Source organism: Lygodium microphyllum, chromosome 7 (genome assembly GCF_053477565.2).
Source record: "Lygodium microphyllum isolate KBCC chromosome 7, Lygodium_microphyllum_v1.1.10, whole genome shotgun sequence".
NCBI classification, from domain to species: Eukaryota; Viridiplantae; Streptophyta; class Polypodiopsida; order Schizaeales; family Lygodiaceae; genus Lygodium; species Lygodium microphyllum.
In genome coordinates, this window is record NC_141141.1 from 58,127,858 (window position 1) to 58,147,168 (window position 19,311).

General features: G+C 39.0%; 1 protein-coding gene across 3 annotated transcripts in view; it reads right to left on the reverse strand.

The window, feature by feature from the left end:
- Positions 1–11,010: 11,010 nt before the first annotated feature.
- Positions 11,011–19,311, reverse strand: part of LOC148033486 (stress response protein) — a 31,655-nt gene continuing 23,354 nt past the window's right edge. The window contains exon 5 of one of the 3 annotated variants that reach the window (XM_087681425.1): positions 11,011–11,241. In XM_087681425.1, coding sequence (XP_087537551.1) covers positions 11,221–11,241 — 21 coding nt within the window. In that variant the 3' untranslated portion in view covers positions 11,011–11,220. Of the gene's footprint in view, positions 11,744–19,311 lie in introns of all 3 variants that reach the window. The other 2 variants (XM_087681424.1, XM_087681423.1) reach the window with 2 other exon arrangements.

The window sequence follows — 19,311 nt, forward strand, 5'->3', positions numbered from 1 at the left end:
TAAAAATGCAGAGGGAGTATAAACTCTTGATCATGCAACTTGACCGCAAAGATTGATTAGATCAAACAAGGCATGGATGAGTTTGCCGCCAAAGAAGAGGAAAGGAAGCAAGAGGAAGAAGAACATCACAAGGAGATGGAGACCATGACTGAGAAGCTAAACTTAGAAAGAAAAGAGCGGGAGAGAATGAGCAAAGAATTGAAAGACCAGGAGCAAAGACTCATAGCTCTGGTGCAAAGGCAGGGGGAAGGCATGGAGGAAATGAAGAAGAGAGCCAAAGCATGGGCGGGATAGAATGAATGAAGGATGAAGACCTTGGCGTGTCGCCTGGCTCTCGTGGAAAAAGAGAAAATCCTCACAGAGAGCAGTGTAGAGGCCGCAGCCTTCAACACTCAACAAAAAGCCTTCTTGAATGCACTAATGGATACCACCCACTCAGAGAAAGGGGAGTCCCTTGAGGTGGTAAAGAAGAAACTAAGCATAGCCTATAGGGCCCTACAAGCAGGATTGCACATGCCACCCCAACCCCGATGTCATGGGTCTAGACCTATGGTTGGGTGGTCTCAATAAGTCGTGGGCTTTTCTCAAAGGAAAAGACTACCTTCATAGATAGGTAAGCGAATGACCACTAGATATTAGGAAAACCTAACTTGCAACGTTTTAGGGGGACTGAAATGGGAATTTTCCTTATGGGCAGAAGGGTTGATGTGTTTTACTCCCTTTGTCTCCCATTCTCTTTGAACCAAGTGCAATGCAAGTCAAGTAATCCTATAAGAAGTGGAAGCTCGAATTATTGATGCTAGTTGACCAATATGTGACTTGACTAATATTAAGAACCTAAAACTCAAGACAATCCTCATGGGACGGCCAAAACTTCCACTGCGAGGTAGACTCAAGTGAGCCTAGATAGCAAAATCCAAGGTATTCCATGTAGTTCCAGGTGGCGTTGTCTAGGATATCTCTTGATGGGCTATTAAGAATGTGCCAATGAGGAAAAGCAACTCAGGCAAGGATGTCATAGCCCCATTGTTTGCTTTACAAGAGAGGTAGCCTCATTGCTCACATGTTCAAACTTGGAATCCATTTCTTTTAAATTATGTTTGGTTTAGACACCTTGTTCACTCATTTCTGGTAGCTTTCATGCGATTTGAGTAATTCTTTGAGCAAGGTTTTACCCCCCTCACTAGAGGTGTTACTCAGTATAGTTGAAGTCATGAGTGGCATTGGTGTTACTCAATGTAATTGAAGTCATCAATGGCATCTATTACTTTGAGGAAGAAAGCTTGCCCTTATTAAAATCTATGATTATTTTCACATTGGGTAGGGCTACATATATTTGTTGTACATTATAATCTGATTGCACTTTCCTTGTTATTTAAATATTCAACCCAATAGAGTTTATTTCCCAACTGCTTCTACATTTGGTAGTACATAAAGAATTGTGGGGAGGCTTTCAATCTTGATGATCAACATCACGTTGCACTTCCTTGGAGAGTGTAATATATACCATATATGGATTGATTTTGGCAGTAGTCAGACCAATTTTGGTTGCCTGATCTTATCCCATCTTCATGCATCATGATTTTATGATTGGCTCCCTCATCAATTAGAGCATTTATAGTTTGCTCCCTCTTTGTAAGGATCTTGACCCTAAGGTAAGCTGATGATACGGTCTCTTCATCTTTAGGAGTGTTAACTTCTATGATGTTCATAGTGCATACATCGATAAGTTGTAATAACATTGGTAGTTCATGCAATGGATGCATGGGTGGATAGTATTTCTTGATATGGCTCCATTGACAAAGTTGATCCCATTGCCCTCTAGAAATTCTAGCTCCACATTGTCCTTTTTTTTTATTTTGCATACCCAAAAGGTTCAAGACCTCTAAATTTCTTCTTCTTGTGACCTTTGATGAAGTAGAGTAATACAAGAGGGCCCTTTTCAAAGTCTCTTTGTTTGATGTGCTTGTCAAACTAGGCTTTCCTTTATGCCTTTTTGCAGATTAGCACATGTGTTTCCAAGAGCCAAATTTCTAATAGGCGTTTGGGCTAAATGAGATGCTTGATCCCAACTTCCTTGCCCTCCCAACGCTCTTGCACAACAATTTGCAAACTAGGAATGAAGAATTCAACTAGTAATATTGCAACTGTCCCATACGCTAGCTTTTGAACTATCAACTTGTTGTCCTAGCCACTTCAAGATACTAAGTTTGTCTTTTTCAACACATTAAACATGATTTTATTTTTAGCTTTAGCTTGACCATTAGCTTGAGGATAATAGGGTGATGACTTTGTATGGATGATCATGAAGGTGGACACCAAGCGAGTGATCACTTTATTAATAAAATACATACCATGGTCACTCATAATCTTGAGGGGACATTTAAATTGAGAGATCACATTCTCCCATAAGAGCTTACCTATTATCCTAGCATCATTCTTTTGAGTGGCCCTTGCCTTAGCCCATCTTATTAGATACTCAATTGCACCATGATGATATACTTTGCTTGTGAGCATTGGGCTACAAAATTGATAGGTTTGATGAAATCAATGCCTTACTTCTTGAATGGTTGACAAGCTATTATAAGTATCAATTCCATTTTATCCTTGCAAATTGGATGTATGCACTAGCACTCATCACAATATTTAACAAATCTAGCTATGTTATGAAAAAAAGTAGGCCACCACAATTGAGATTGAAGAACCTTCCTTGCAATGGTATCTCTATCAAAGTATCCTCATGCAATTTCCCTGTGTGCTTTGATGTGAGCATAGCATACATCTCATATTCGCATGGCATCTTTTCAAAAGACAGTCCTAGCCTAACTAATATAGTTGATTTGCAATTAGCAAGTAGTGTTGAGTCTTAATGATAACATGCCTAAGTCAAGCCTTCTCGATTGGGTGATCTCAAGAATTTCAAGAACAATGTCTTTAGCTCAATAATATGGAGTGAGGTCTGCTTTGTACAACTCTCTTTCGCTTAAGATTTTAAACAAATGGGTGTCCAATAAATCATTAATGATACCTTTTCCTATGGTTTTTCCATTCATTATTTTTTTTATATGGGCGACCATGTAGTGTTGTTTGCCCTTCCAAAAACAACAGAGAAGTTGAATTCCATCAAGATTAGTAACCACTTGGCAATGCATTTTATTGTGCATAATTTGTTAAAAAGATAGAGCAATACCAACAATCAATAAGAAACATGAGTGGTGTTGTCAAACAATAGTGGCAAAATTTCTTAACTACAAACACCATTGCCAAGCCTTCCCTTTTGGTGGTAGAATATTTCATTTTTGCATCAACGTGCTACTTACTTGTGAAGCTCATGAGAAAATCCATGTTATGTTCTCAAGGCTGACACAACATTGCTCCCATGGCAAATTTGGTGTATCAATGTTTACGTGAAAGGTTATTGACCAATTTGGGGCTCATAAGATAAGAGCCATTATAAGAGACTTCTTCAAAGCTTTGTATGCATGTTGGCATTCATTGATGTGTATGTGAAATGTTATTGACAAGTCTAGGGCTCATAAGATAGGAGCCATTCTAAGAGCCTTTTTCAAATCTTCATATGCAATTTGGCATTCATTGATCCACTCATCAATTTGTATAATGGTTGAACAATCAATGCATAGCTCAATGTGAATTGCCTGTAATACCCAATCTTGTTTTTTGCACATGGCTCAAAAGTTGGAAACCAATATACAAGGGTGGAAGAGGTCATGTTGCACTAGTAACAATAGTGGGCTACTATGGATAATGGTCCAGGGTTGCATGTAAGCTATGCAAAACCTTCTCTCTCAAAAGAGGGCATATGTGTCATTGTCAATAACTACTTCAGAATATGTTCATGCGCTTTTTTCAACACTTATGACTTCATAGACTTTAGTCAATGGACTTGACTTGGCTCTTTTATGCATGTTGGTGGGATGTTGTCTACACTTGATTTGTTGATTGTGGCGATGAGTTTGATGAGATCACATAGCTTAGTAGGGGAGAGGGTAAGTCTCTCACTTTAGGGCCTCTAGGAAAAAAAACACATGTAGATGCTAAGTTGGATAGCCTTTAGGTATGCCTACTATACAAGGTGCTTCTTTGCAAAGCTTTCACTCTTGGGCTAGGTGTGGACTAGATAAGGCTATAATTTTCAATAGATAATTCAAAGAAACAAATTATTCAATCGGCATTGTCAGAGCATCCACAATACTTTAAAGGTTATTTAAAATTTCAAGCTAAGGCTATCCAAGTTTTGGCTAGCTCACGTATGCTTCGAAACCATAGTGTTGGGATTTAAACTCAGATGTAAGAAATGCAAGCAAATGTGTCATGGGTTGTGAATTTTTAACTTAATTCTCTTCATACACTTAAATTGTACACATGTAACATGCATACGTGAGACTAAGTTGAATGTGAGTCACGTGATAGACAATCCTAGTTTGGGTAGTGGGGGACACTAGTAGAAGCTGTGAAGAGATGCCGATGGAGTGCCTAGAATAGATCTTGGGCAGCGAGGACATTAAATAACCCTTGGAAATGACTTTCATATCATGGGGGTCAGAGAATTAAATAGTTTGAGGTATTTGACTAAGGTCTGTGCAAAGTTTTAATACTTTTAGGTTCAAAGAGGTTAGGAAATTTAAGTTTGAGATAGGATAGCATTTAATGTTATTTTAAAACTTGGGTAAGGGCAAAGGGCCACACAAAATGATTTCACATGTGGAGACCCCAATGAAATTTGAAAATTTCCACATGTCAAGTTTGAGTTAGTTTTGGCTACATGCAAGTATATCTTCCATGTTGGGCTCTTTCTCTCCCATTATGATGTGGTTTTTAGGCCATGCAAGGCTAGAGAAGATTGTGCTAGGCTGAATTCTAGGGTTCCCAGCTTTACCTTAAGTGGTTACTAATTTTCCTTTTTGATCCTAGAATGTGATTTGACCTCTCTTGCAATAAATGTGAGTGTCATTGGGGATTAGTCAATCCATCCCTAACATGCACTTGTAAGCTCCCTAGATTCATGACTCTAAATCCCATGTTGGAAAGATTACCTTCTAAGTTAAAACCCTAATTCATAGCAAACCTGAATATCTAAAGGGTTACCAAAACAACATTTTACAACATCTAGTGTGGCATTTATTTGTAGCAACAACATTCAATGCATAATCCAGTGTGTGTGCAACTCCTATTTTGGGCATGTTCTACATGAGAAAATTAGAATTCTATCTCCTTTACTCTCTCTCTCTCTCTCTCTCTCTCTCTCTCTCTCTCTCTCTCTCTCTCTCTCTCTCTCTCTCTCTCTCTCTCTCTCTCTCTCGCACACGTGCAACCATACATAGCCAATCCGCTCTCAGTGGTAATTAGATGGAGTATTGCATGACTTTGAACTCGATCACACACTTTATTGATCGAGACAGGTGCATGGAGTGGACAGGCAAGAGAGACGAGGTTATGCAAGCTGTGTGGACTACAATAGAGTGTAGAATCAGAGGAGGACATGACTATGACATCCCTAGCATATGCACACATACGGGCTGACTTTGATATCCCTTTATACGGGCCACTTCACCAGTTTCTGACCACTAGTCCTACATCGAAGTTAGGGGCTCTCATCACCTGCATGTTACACTTTCAGGAGAACCATGCTACATAGATCGTTCTTTCACCATAGCCACCCTTTCCTACCATGGGGGAGGAGAATCATTGTATATGTGGAAAGGTCCCATGGGTCATAATTTGGCCTTCTGTGGACAATAATAAACTACTCTACTCTACTCTACTCTTCTCTTCTCTTCTCTCTCTCTCTCTCTCTCTCTCTCTCTCTATATATATATATATATATATATATATATATATATATATATATATATATCTCAGCCAATTGAAGACTCATTAGAGGATTTAAAGAAATTCAATAGTGAATTTGCTTATTATAGACCAATTTCATAGAAATTGGGATTTGCATGGTTATCTTGGAATGCATGCCAAATAATTGTAGCCTTGCATAACGAATTGTTATTGCAAATCTAAAGACTAACAACAGATTTGAAGAGATTTCAACATCTATAGCAAGGACGACTTGCATACAATAGTTGAAGACTCAATTTGGCTCTTAAAGTAGTTAGAAACAAGGGGTAAATTGGGATGAATGATATTAGTCCCTATTTTAGGCTAGGACTTGATGCTAGCCACTATTTTAGGACAAAAAATAAGAGATTTGTCTCTCTTACTTCGCTCTCATTTTTTCTTGATGCATTTTGTTGAGATGTTTGCAATCACACCTAACTCAGTCTCTTTGTATGAGGCAGTTCTAGCCTCATGCAGGCAAACTAAATCCCATAGGCACAAAGAGGGAGATTGCTACCTATCTAGCAACCATAGAGCATTGTACTTGACTATCACCTTTTCATGTATATGATGAATGCAATATCATGATGCTTTCCTCTTGCAGTTAGTGTCTTCATTCAGTCTTATACACAAGATTGTGTTTATGAGTCCAAGTCTCAATCTTGGAACCTAATTCACTTGTGTAGCAGGTCAAGTCTTTGTCTATGTCATCATGAGCTTAATCTTCATCTTCCATCCACCATAGCTTCTGCCATGCTCTAGATCCCGCGTCTTTTAACACATTTGATACTTGTAAAGGAAATTGTTGATAAGACCCTTGAACTTGAATGTGAATCGTTGTTGGGATTTTTTGATCCTAGTATGTATCCAATAAGGATTAGGATTCGCATGGATGCATTGGAATGCATGCATGCATGCCTCAGTTGATTGAAGAATATTATGGATGTAAATTCGATCAATGAACAATAGAATTGATGAAATTTGGTAGCCTTCAACAGGGTTGATTTGTATATAGACTAAAGAAGATTCAATCTGGTCTCCCTAGGATGTGGAATAAAGGCACAAATTGAACTTTTGGATTCTTGGTTACAAAGAATAGCAAGCAGTTTAGAAAAAGTATGGAATTGTATTTGATGTATAGTGTATTAGGGACTTAGTTGGAGAAACTCAAATGTATTCGAGATCTTGAGAGTTCATGGGGAGGCCGATCAATCTTTCGAACATGTAGCCTAGTCCATTTTTAACGATTTCTAAAATTAAAGTGAAAAGAAATACCACAATGGGTGCCAACATTTTTGGGGCGAATAGGGTATTACTTGGTCTCAATTTCTAGATGGCATTCTTGCCCAAAGTGGTAAAGTGTGAAATTTTAAAGTTATCATTTATTTCTTACCAGGCTTAGTGTTATTCATGGTTCCACGTATGGAGGCATGCAGCCCAATGCATAGAATGAAATATATGGGAACTTTGGCTTGTAACTAAAATTTCCCAATGGAATGCGTGCAAATTTTCTAGCATTGTAAACATACAAGATATACAAGTAACTAGGGCTTGTCTAAGAAACCCTATTGGGGGTCTTACATGTGTTACAAAAGCTAGTATGGCACCATGTGAGGCAGCAAGAAAATTATAGCATGAAATAAGTTGTAAGAAAAGCTTATGTTATCTACTATGATGCATGTCAAAGGAGTGTATTTTTCTTTTTTAATACAAGATGAACATGTGATGTTGGGGGCCTCCTCTATGGCCCTAAAGGAGTTCCAAGTAGTCAACCAAAGTCCCGAGTGTCCACATTCATCACCATCCATTCTTTCCTCAGGAAAAACAAAGTACATAGTTGAGTATGGGAGTTTTGGTTCTATCTTGTAGAGAAAACAAGGGCAATCACTCTAATAGTAGTATAACACCCATCTAAGAAGGGCCACTTTGCAACTAATGAAAGATAAGAGTGGCTAACACCATAGTTGGTTTATAGTGAGTGGGGTTGTCTTTATTCCATTACACAAGTTTCCTTGTCACAAGTCTATAATCACAATATAAACACTATGGAAAATAATACATATATATTCAAAAGTTTATTACAAAACCATCATCTTATAAGAGTGCCCAAAATTGTCCCACCTAAGACTGCACCTCCCAATCGTGAAAGGTTATGCCATATGTGATAACACTCCTTCCATGATCATAAGAGATTTATGAGCTCCTAAGATCCTTGCTAATCTCTCATGTGCCTCCATAGTCATTTTGCCATTTGCCCTAATGGATACTCAAAATCAATCTCAAAAGAACTCATACCTTGCAACATGAAGATCCGGTTCATGCAAAATGTGTTTTTGGCATCCCTTGAGATGCTCCTGACTCATTGATGTGGAGATCATTATGGAATGGACCATTATGGAGAGAATCATTATGGACTTGGTTCGACTGTCACAAGCTCCAATTTGAAGAGCTTGGTTCACAAACAAAAGAAGTTATTTCACAAGTAGAATTTGATAGTTTTAATTGACAAAAAATAGTCTAGGAAGTGTATGAATATCATTGGGTTAATGCATTTGATTTTTGAGGCACCTTTTGGTCATGCTCTAATGCAATCAAGGACACACAACTTTTCAAGAATGGTATGTCACCAAGATGTGTTTTTCCCAGTTTAAAACTAACATTTGATTAACTCCTGGCTCTTTGGCCATGCAAGAGATTGCATAAGTTGTGCAAGTCGTAGCCAAGTCCATTAGTGGCAAGGCCCAAGGGTTCAATGCTAGAGTTAGAGATAATTAAAATTTTAAATATGTAGGTGCCAAAGCTTCACTAAAATTTGGGCAATATGTCCAAGGTCTTGGCCAATGACACTACATTCAGTAATTTTTTATAGCATATTTTTGTTTGGGGAAAAAACGTGAAAAAGCTAAGAAAATATAAGTAAAGTGAAGGTGCCATTAGGGAAGATCGTGGCAATTTTTTATCCAATTACTTCTCTATCAATGTATGCAAGGACATCTATTTTTCTTCTTTCCTAGACACAATTCAAGTTGAATAGAAATACGCAAGGTTGGACTAGTAACACTTATGGACTACTTTGGACAACGTAGACTTACTATCTAGGATTGCATGCAAGCCATGTGCTATATTCTCTCATAAAGGGCACCAATGTTGCCATCAACAACTACTTTGGACAACATACAAGTACTTTTTCTAATTTTGGCATAGAGATTGCATGCCTTTACTGCAAATCTATCGAATTTGATGCTTGGTAGTCACAATTGATGAGAGCAATTGGTTGCCAAGTTAGCAAGTAGTGTTGAGCTAATCTATGAGGACAAATATCAAAGATGAACAAGCTACTAGCTGAAACTCAATTTTTGAAGTAGTTACAAGTTCTTTTATATTCAATCGGTGTAGCTCATACCACAAGGGGCACCAAGCTCCAAGATATCTATGCTTGGTTGCTAAGCAAGAGCATTGTAGCTCCCCTATCTTAAGCATATTAATTTTTGTTAAATTGTGCATGTTGATTATTTTCTTGTTGATTTTGTGATTTAAGATAAAGTGATGGGCAAATTTAAGTTTATGACTATTATCTTTTGGATTTCTGAAGTTTAGTTTTACTTGAGAGCACTGTATATGCAAGTGCATAGTGAATTATGAGATCAAAGGGTGGTTCAAACTTGTTCCAATTAAGACCACTATATACTTACGGATTTTCCAAATCGACATTGTCTTACTCTTCCTTTCGAAACTACATTAACATAGAGAACACCATTTGCAATTCTAGGGTAGGCACCATAGGCCCATAGGCCATTTCACTATTTACAAACTTTTGTAGGGAGTCATCTTGCTCAAAGCCACAAAGAGATGCAATATATCGCCCACAATCCATTGGCCTAGGTCCTCCCTCACTTGAGGCACCACCAAAGGATGCATATGGCATTGTTCCGTCATGAATTGCCCAATCGCAGTGCTTTAGCCTATCAAGGCATGAGGAACAACATGGGACATACATGTCCTCTCCTTCCTATGTAGCTTGTCACATCAATTCCACTCATCAACTTTGCTATTTCTATCTAGCCCCTATTTTCATTTTTCCTCCTTATGTTTTATTCCTAGTTTTTATGTTTTTCTTTTTCTAAATAATCATGTTCAATTTATTATACATGAGGTACATGTCTCATATGTATCTATCTTTTATCTTATAGCCTATTGCAAAGACCGACTCTCTCTCTCTCTCTCTCTCTCTCTCTCTCATGAAGATAATGATTTCATTCAATGTTACACAATGATGTATATCAGTGCGTGTACAAGTCACGATAATTAGTTAGTTGATGTGAACTCTTCCTATTTGAAAATCTTTTACCACTCAAAAGTTTTTAAATGAGTTTTTTTAAAGAAATCTACTCCTTGTCTATGTTGATGAGCTCGTGAACACTAAATTTCACAAATGAAACTTCAGAGATCTGGAATGAAATTTTGAGTGCCATCTCTACTATGCCTAAAGAGAGGACTTTGATCCTTGAAGAATACATACTTAAAGAAATTGAGTGTTCATGTAAAATGATTGGAAAACTTTCAAAAGAACCTCCAAAATTTAGAGGAAGAGGCTTTAAACATTGAGCTTTACGAAAGTTTTAAGTTATAAAAATGGCAAATATTTTTTCCTCAATTTAAAAATCCCATCAAAATTATGAGTTAAAGGGTTTTGTGTCTACTACCAAAAATGTTTTTTGTGAGTGCTACACACACATTGAATACAAGATAGAAAAAAGAGGCTCTACTTCAATAACTAACCTAAAAGTGCATATTGCAAGTAATGGAATACTTCTTTAAATTATTTGCATATTTCTTTAAAGAATCATAGCAAACAAGCTTGCTACACATGATAGGATTTCCAAATTCAAACAGGTCTCACCCTTTAGATGTCCTACATGTAAAACATGATAAACTAAGGATGAAACCCCTCACTAAAAAGAGCTAAATGTGAAAGGGCATGTTCACAGAAAAATGAAACATATCAGACATGGTAGACAGGTTTTTCTTTTGGTTTCTTCACGAATTCCTGTCATGAATTCTGCAGCTGTCATATTCACTCTTCATTGGCTCATCTGAAAAACTCACTTGCATCATGCCTTGCATGACCACACTAGTTGGTTCACAATTCAAAAACATATGTACAATATGAGAATATGTCTTCTCTTCATTGAAACAAATATGCAGTTTATCAAAATATCCACAAGTTCAGCTCTACTTCCAGCCACAGTTACATCTTTTTGGCAAATGTGTGAAGAAGAGCTCTCTTCCAATATGGCATACAAAATCTCTAAACGAGCATTCAATGTTGTACATCGTTCTTTATCAGGCTGGAGAACACGAATCCAATTGTTAACCTGATGCACAGCATCTCTGCACTTCCCACATAAAAACCCAGTAGCACGATCAACCCTGTTAGATATGTGACTAACAAACACCACTTTCACCCCCTTAAAATCAGTCATCCAGAAACTCACACCCAATCGGGAGGATGCTCACATAATTGAGATGCAGAAACGGACTCAAAATGATATTGAGGGCACCTAAATTTGGACCACCTACCATACAGTGAATTCAGGGCACAATGTAAAATGAAATCGGTGTGTATGCATCAACTTGCACTTGTTATGTCAAATCAAGCTCTGCATTATGATTTACAATCTTCAAAGAAGGAAGAAAGAGGTACAGGTCCATATTCCCCGTCACTAGACGATTCGCCACCAGATCTAGATGATTTTCTGTGTGATTTATGTCGCCTTTCCTTTCTATCTCTTTTAGCTTTTTCCCTCTCCTTTCTTCCTGGTTTTTTTGCCTCATCATTAGATGTCTCGGATTCTGATTCACTCTCATTGCTGCTGGAATGCCTCCGTTTCTTCTGCACCCAAAGCAATCCTTTTAAATTAGGTCCACAAAAGCAGAGTTGCCTATTATTTTTTCTTTGGTGGAAGCCAATTGTCTTCTTGTGTGGAGCCAATGTCTTGACTAAGCTATACACACACACATGTGCACACACCCACACACACACGTGCTCCCACATATACAATCAAACGTGTACAAGGCACACCACCTGCTCCCGCATATACAATCAAATGTGTACAAGGCACGCCACCTGCTCCCCCACATACAATTGCAAATACACAAGGCATGCACACAAACCATGTGCATGCTCACACATAAGTGCACAAGGCATGCAGTACCTGCATGCCCACTTTTTCTGACAATGTCTTATGCTGGTGAAATTATAGTCAAAGTGAACCCGCGAAGGTTGAAAACATAATTCCACTGGTTTTTGTAAAAGTGCATGATTATTTCGAGTTAGAACAGGGGAAATCACTTGGCATATTGGTCTTCGTCTAACCAGAGAAGCATCATATAAAGAAAGTCAAAGTGAACCTTAGAAGGTTCAAAACATTCTACGTACTTACAACTTGTACTGGTAAAAGTTTATGATTCCTTGCAGTCCAAACAGTCCACAAGGCCCAATACCAAGTTTGACATCAGAAATAGAGATTCAAAAGGAGCACCAAGTAACACTCAAGCCAAAGATTCTGTACAAATGTCTGGCAGATATACTAATGTCTCACAATCTCAACAGCCTGAGTGCTGCACAATTTCAGCAGCTCATCAACTAGCAGAACTCAAGCCAAAAACCTCCATAGTTAAAATCATTTAATCTTTCACATTGACGATATATTCTTGGCTGAGCCCCACACTCGTAGATGAGCAGCAGCAAGGTCTATATGAACTAGAAAAATCTTGGTCAAAGCTCACAGCATTGTCAAGGTCCTGGCACAGACTCCAGGGTAGTCAGGTACGATGTGTACGATGTGTCCAGTAGATGGACTTCAGTACGGTACCAAACGTACACAAAAATTTATCAGATAAAATACTATGTTCCATACGGTCATTGAAAAATACTTCATGCTTTCAACATGATGACACATGATACAAAACTAACTAGAGTGACAAGGCAAGTGAAAACAGAGATAGATACAAGTTCCAAATAGAGGAAGGAAGAAGAGAGCTAGAGGTAGGGGATGAGGAAGAGAAGAGGTAGAGGAAGAAAAAAGATAAGAGGAAGAGGATGTGGTAAGAGAGAGGTAGAGGAAGAGGTAGTGGTAAGTGAGGTAGAGGTAGAGGTAGCTGCAGAGGAATAGGAAAAGGAAGAATGAAGAGACAGGAAAAGCTTGAAGCTTATGGTAATAGGTAGAGGTGAGAGGCGAGTGTGAGGAATAAACAAACAAAAAATGGTGATAAAGTCACCAGAAGTTGGGTAGGAAAATACTTTTTAGAACTCCAACGGTCAAAACAATGGACAATTTTTAAAAATAGTTTAGATTGTAGGGATCATGCAAGTCTGACAAGACTGGATGGATCATCCTATATCAATTCATTTGCGGACGCAATGCAACGATAGCATTGGCATACTTCTATTTGGCATACACTGTCAAAATATTTTAAAAATATTGAGATGCAAAACCATGACTCACAAATGGTGTGTAGGAGCTCTTGCCCAATACACCTTGTGTAGGTATCAACATGATTCTATGTTCGACATAAAATAATAGATCCATTGGCAAGTTCATGTGGTCTAGCTCTAAGTGTTTGACTTTCATGCAATTACGATTTTCTTGAAAAGGAGGCTGTCTGTTACACTTACTGTGTTCCTCCTATGTTCTAGTGTGAACACTCCCTTATCTCATGGGCACTTTTTACCTTCTAGTTAGAGAAGGGTTTTTCCTCGTGTGAACACCCATCAATGGGTGTGTGGGTGTGGTACTTAGTACCTTAGGGATTGTACTTTCATTCATTCTCTTTTAGTGGATGTGAATTGTGACCTTCCAACACTCTCTTCTCTCTTGATGTTCACTTGTTCACTATGACTGTGTGAGTGTGCATGTGCTACTAAACCCTAATCTAGCACTGGTATCAGAGCCATACCTTTCAACCGACGACATCGCCACTTGAGTTGCCATTGAGCTTTGTACTTGGCTACTCTTTTCCCTACTCGTCATCGTCACTCAATTGCCTATTGCATTATTTGACTTGTGCCGTAAGCCTCAAAGTTATGCTCGCTGCCCCAAAGATTCATGTGGCCTACTTTTCCATTGCATTGCCCATCAGGGACCTAATAGCCTGTGTCCTTCCTCTACCACACACGTCGCCACGTTTAGGTCGATGACACAATGTCAGCGTTAGACTGCCCTGCACCACACAACAGACAGCCATCAAAAGTGACTTACGCTAGGTGTCATGTCACCAACCAGCCATCAAAAGTGCCGACAGCCACCACACAAGCCGCCGACTACTCCCCTTTTCCCTGTGACAGCCCCAACCAGATTGCCATTAGACCCATCACGCACGCCATCAGCCCCATCTAATTGCCACGTATACTTGCCTCATTAAAGACATAACAACCCATGTACATTTGGCATCTAATGCCCGACGGTCACATATTTAATTATTATTGTTCCTCAAGCCCTAATCAACATTAATCCACTTAAATTGCCCCTGTTCGCACATAGGGCCCTGTGAAGCACAAAACTTGGACATCTTGCAGTCAATCACTCATTTCCCCAAATTTCTTCCTGAATTTTAGGGGTTTTCCTAAAAACCTGAATCTGACCATAATTTCAAGGGTTTTGCACTCGATGCCCAGAAATTGATCAGTCTTACTTCAAAATTTGGGGATTTTCACATTCAAGCTCCAATTTCACCAAATTTCATTGCCTAAATTTGGGGTTTTTGCAAAATTTTCCCAAATTCATCAACATTGAGGCTAATTATACCTTCTACATTGACATTTGTGTGCATTGGAATTCTTTCGGCTGAAAAATCTTGCGAAATTTTCACAAATTCATTGACATTGATGTCAATTATACCTTCTACATTGACATTCGTGCGCATTAGAGTCCTATTGGCTGAAAATTCTTCATCCACGTCATCAAATTTTCAAAAATTTATGAGTTCTTGGTCTTTTTTTTGCTTTCCTTTTGTGTTGCACCTACATTTGTACTTTGGACAGCAACTGGTTACAGAAAAACCAGATATTTCAACAAGCAATGGCCGAGAAAAATGATTTTCTTAACATGTTTGGGGACTTAGAAAAATTAGATGGCACTAATTATCCCATGTGGGCATACATAATGAAGCGTGTGCTTGTTGCCAAATAGCTTTGGGGTTATGTATGTGGTTCAAAAGTTTTCCAACAGCCTTCTCCCTAGTTGCATGGGAAGGTTTTGCCAAGTGGCAGCCTTCCTAATGCATTTTCAGCTATTAAATTAATTTTTCAGAATTATTTAATTCTGAAAATTAATTTCAACCCTTTTGACCCAGCCCAAAATTAAACATGCCCATCTGGAATGAAATTGGCTAGGCCATTTGCAACTTGGAGTGAATCCCAACCTCTGTTGACCCTTAGACTAGCATTAATTAATGCTAGTCCCTACTGTCATCACTGACACTTAATGGCTAAACAATTGTCCTGGGGTCCAACCTGGCGCCAACTGACCACCAAAACCTAGTTGGCATAACTTAACACAACTTTTGCCTTTAACACTCACTGCATCCTCGAGGTCCTTGGCCCGTTCCCATGAAATAACTGCCATGTGCATCACATGTGCTAAACAACCTTGCACATTTGATTAGTAACTTAATCAAATGTTACTAGCAAGATTAAACCATCTCAAAATTTCACGTCCCCATGATAGACCTCCCCCTTGAAAACCTTGCAATCGTCCTCAATTGCACTGCATTGGGCCAAAGCAAAAGTATATTGCACTGGAATTTCAATTTGGCATGACAGTCACTAGTGTTGTCAAACCATTGCATATACGCAAAACTTGTTGAAAATTTCCAACCAGCAAAACATAATAGAAAACTGAAAAACAGTCCAAAACTGTTGCTAGAAACCATTGGATGCATCCATAACTCATGTTTCTCAACTGTTCTGACTTCAAACCACAGTAAAGCATATTCTCAGCATAAACCATGGCTGAAACTTTCAATGACATTCGTTTACATGCGGCTGTCCATGGAATCAGCTGTAAACCATTAAAAATTGAGCATGACCTGATCATAAACTGATCATGGACTGATATGAGAACTTATCACAAATGGCTGCAAATGTGACTCCAAACTGATCACAAGCTGATGGTAAAAAAAACTGATCAGAAACTGATGCAAAACTGATCCCAAAGTGATCATAAACGGTTCTCAAACTGATCAAAAACTGAGCTGAAACTAATCAGAAATTGATCTCAAAATTTAGGCAAAAACTCATACCAACTCGTCCAAAAACTCATGCATAAGTATAGTCTCAGAGCCATAGTGACAACCATACTCATATACATGTATCTCACAATGACTAGTATATCGAGTAGTGACCTCATGGCAGACATACTGTCAGCACAGTACCTTGGATGTGTGCTGAATACATCCGAGATCCACTACATACGAGAGCTGTCCAAAACCGGTGGAGTGGAAGTGCTACCTCCCCCTTGAGCATCAGGCAATGCTCCGAACGCCCGCTCTACTAAACCTGAGTAAGCCCGATCCAAAGTCGGCTCTAACTGAAAGGCATCGAGATAAAGTTGCAACAACTGAGAATGGTCCGCCAAGTCATCCTCTTCCATCCATTTTGCATCCATTGGTGAATAATTATCAAACTTCACCAAATATCTTCTAGAAACTTTACCTCTAACCTTTCTTTCCTTATGTGCCAAAATCTGCTCGGGTACCAAAATCTCATCTAGTTCCTCGACCTTTGGCTGAATTTCAGCAGATACATCTTCTGGCACATCATCACGAAAAGGTCTCAACAAACTGACATGAAAGACATTGTGTATCCGCCAATGTGGAGGTAATTTCAGCCGATATACAACATCGCTGACCTTTTCCAACACTTCAAAGGCCCATAGTATCTCATGCTTAACTTCGGATACAACCTCTCTCTTCCCTTCATCTTTTTCAGCCTTGCCTTTTCGAAACGCAGCAATACATAATCGCCCTCTGCAAACTGCAAAGCACGTCTATGGCGATCAACTGCCCGCTTTTGCTTGTCCTGTGACCTCTGAAGTGCATACTTTAACTTTGCATAGGCTGCATCCAAGCTTTCCACAAAGCGATCAGCCTCAAAGATCTTATCCTTAGTGTGCAAAATAGGTGGAACCTTCTTGCCATCCTCAACCACCTCAAATGGAGCCTTGTCAGTGGAACTATGCACTGTATTATTGTATGCAAACTCTACCAATGGCAAATACTGCTCCCACTGTGTCTTATGGTTTGAAACATAGTACTTCAAAAGATCCAATACTGTGGAATTTGCTTCATCAGACTGACCATCTGTCTGCGGATGGAAGGATGATGAGAATTTCAGCGTGATACCCATATTTTCAAACAACCCCTTCCAGAATAGACTGGTCATCCAAGGGTCTCGATCACTGATGATCGACTCAGGCATACCATAATACTTGAAAATGTGCTGCATAAATAATCGTGCCATATAATCAGCCTTTATCTTCTTCCTCAACGAAATGAAATGGGCTTGTTTGCTAAACCTACAAATAATAGTCCATATTCCATCATTCCCTGTAGGTGTCCTAAGAAGCTCAAAGATAAAGTCCATAGCAATGCTCTGCCAAGGCCTATCTGGAATAGGCAAGGGCTGCAACAAGCCCGACATCTTTTGCCTATCATGCTTTACCTTCTGACATATGATGCATGCCCTAACAAACTGCTCTACATCATGCCTCAAAGCTGGCCAATAAAAGAAATGCTCCACTGCCTTGACTGTGGCATCAATACCTCTGTGTCTTGCATACGGAGGAGCATGACTTTCAATGATCACCCTAACCTGCTTTGTGACACACAGTCGTCCATGCATTAACAGAAATCCATCTCTTAGCATAAAATGCTCATGCCTTTGGCCATTGCAAAGCTGATCATAAACATTAGCAAAGTCCGAATCAGCAACATATTGCTCTTTCATGGCATCCAACTCAATGTGATAAACCATAGTGACGGCTGAAATTTGTGGCTTACGTGACAGTGCATCATCCACAACATTCTTTTTACCATCAATGTGTACAATTTGAAAATGAAACATAGAGAGAAAATTTGCCCATCTCATAGGCTTCTCTGACAACTTTGTTTGTGTCAGAAAGTACCTCAAAGTCTGATGGTTTGTCTGCACTGTAAAATCAGCCCCCAACAAATAATGTTTCCACGTAGACAATGCATGAATTACAGCCAAGAGCTCTTTCTCATAAACCTGTAAATTCCTCTCTGCACCGTGGAGAATTCGGCTCTCATAAGCCACAACTCGACCATCTTGCATAAGAACAGCCCCAATGCTGTTACCACATGCATCACACTGAACCACAAATGACTTCCTTAAATCAGGCAACACAAGCAAAGGATCTGAAGTCATCTGTTCCTTCAACTTTTCAAATGCTGAAATTTCCACTTATATCCATCCAAATGGCACATCTTTCTTTTGCAAAGCATGCAATGGAGATGCAATTTCAGCAAACCCGCGTACATACTTCCTATAGTAAAAACATAAACCCAAGAAGTTGCGGATCTCATGAAATGAATATTCTTCAAAGTTGGTCATGAGCGTATTGCTTCAACCTTAGCAGGGTCCATACGAATACCATCAGCCGATACAATATGTCCCAAGAAGTGGATTTCATGCAAAAAGAATTCACTCTTCTTGTCATTGATAACTAGCCTATGCTTAGCTCATTGAAAACAATGTCCAAGTGCTTTCTATGCTCCGTCTCATTTCTTGAATAGACAATCATGTCATCAAAGAAAGTACCCACAAATGCTCTATGTGGCCGAAAGATGTGATCCATCATCCGATTAAAAGTGACAGGAGCATTCGTAAGTCCAAAAGGCATGACAAGAAATTCATATAACCCAAAAGATGTCCTAAAAGCTATCTTAGGCACATCCTCCAGTCTAATGCGTATCTGATGATACCCACTTTTCAAATCTATACGGCTGAATATTGCTGCCCCCTGCAATCTATCCATAACATCATCGATCCGAGGGATTGGAAAGCGGTTCTTTATCGTGATCTTGTTCAGAGCACGATAGTCATTGCACATACGCCATGAACCATCCTTTTTTTGCACCAAAAGCACTGGAGAATAGAAAGGAAATGAGCTGGGCTGAATCAGCCCTTTTTCTAAAAGCTCATTTACCTGACTCATAATCTCTTCCTGTTGGGCTGCACGAACTCTATAGGGTGGTTTATTAGGAGGGCTACTTCCAAGGATAAGATCTATGCCATGATCTTCGGGTCTTTCAAGTGGTAGCTGCCCTGGAAGTGACTGAGAGAAGCAATCAGCATACATTTTCAGAAATGGCATGTGATCCTTCTCTAATTTAGACATATATCCTTAGCAAAAACTAAATACGCTGAAAGATGATTTT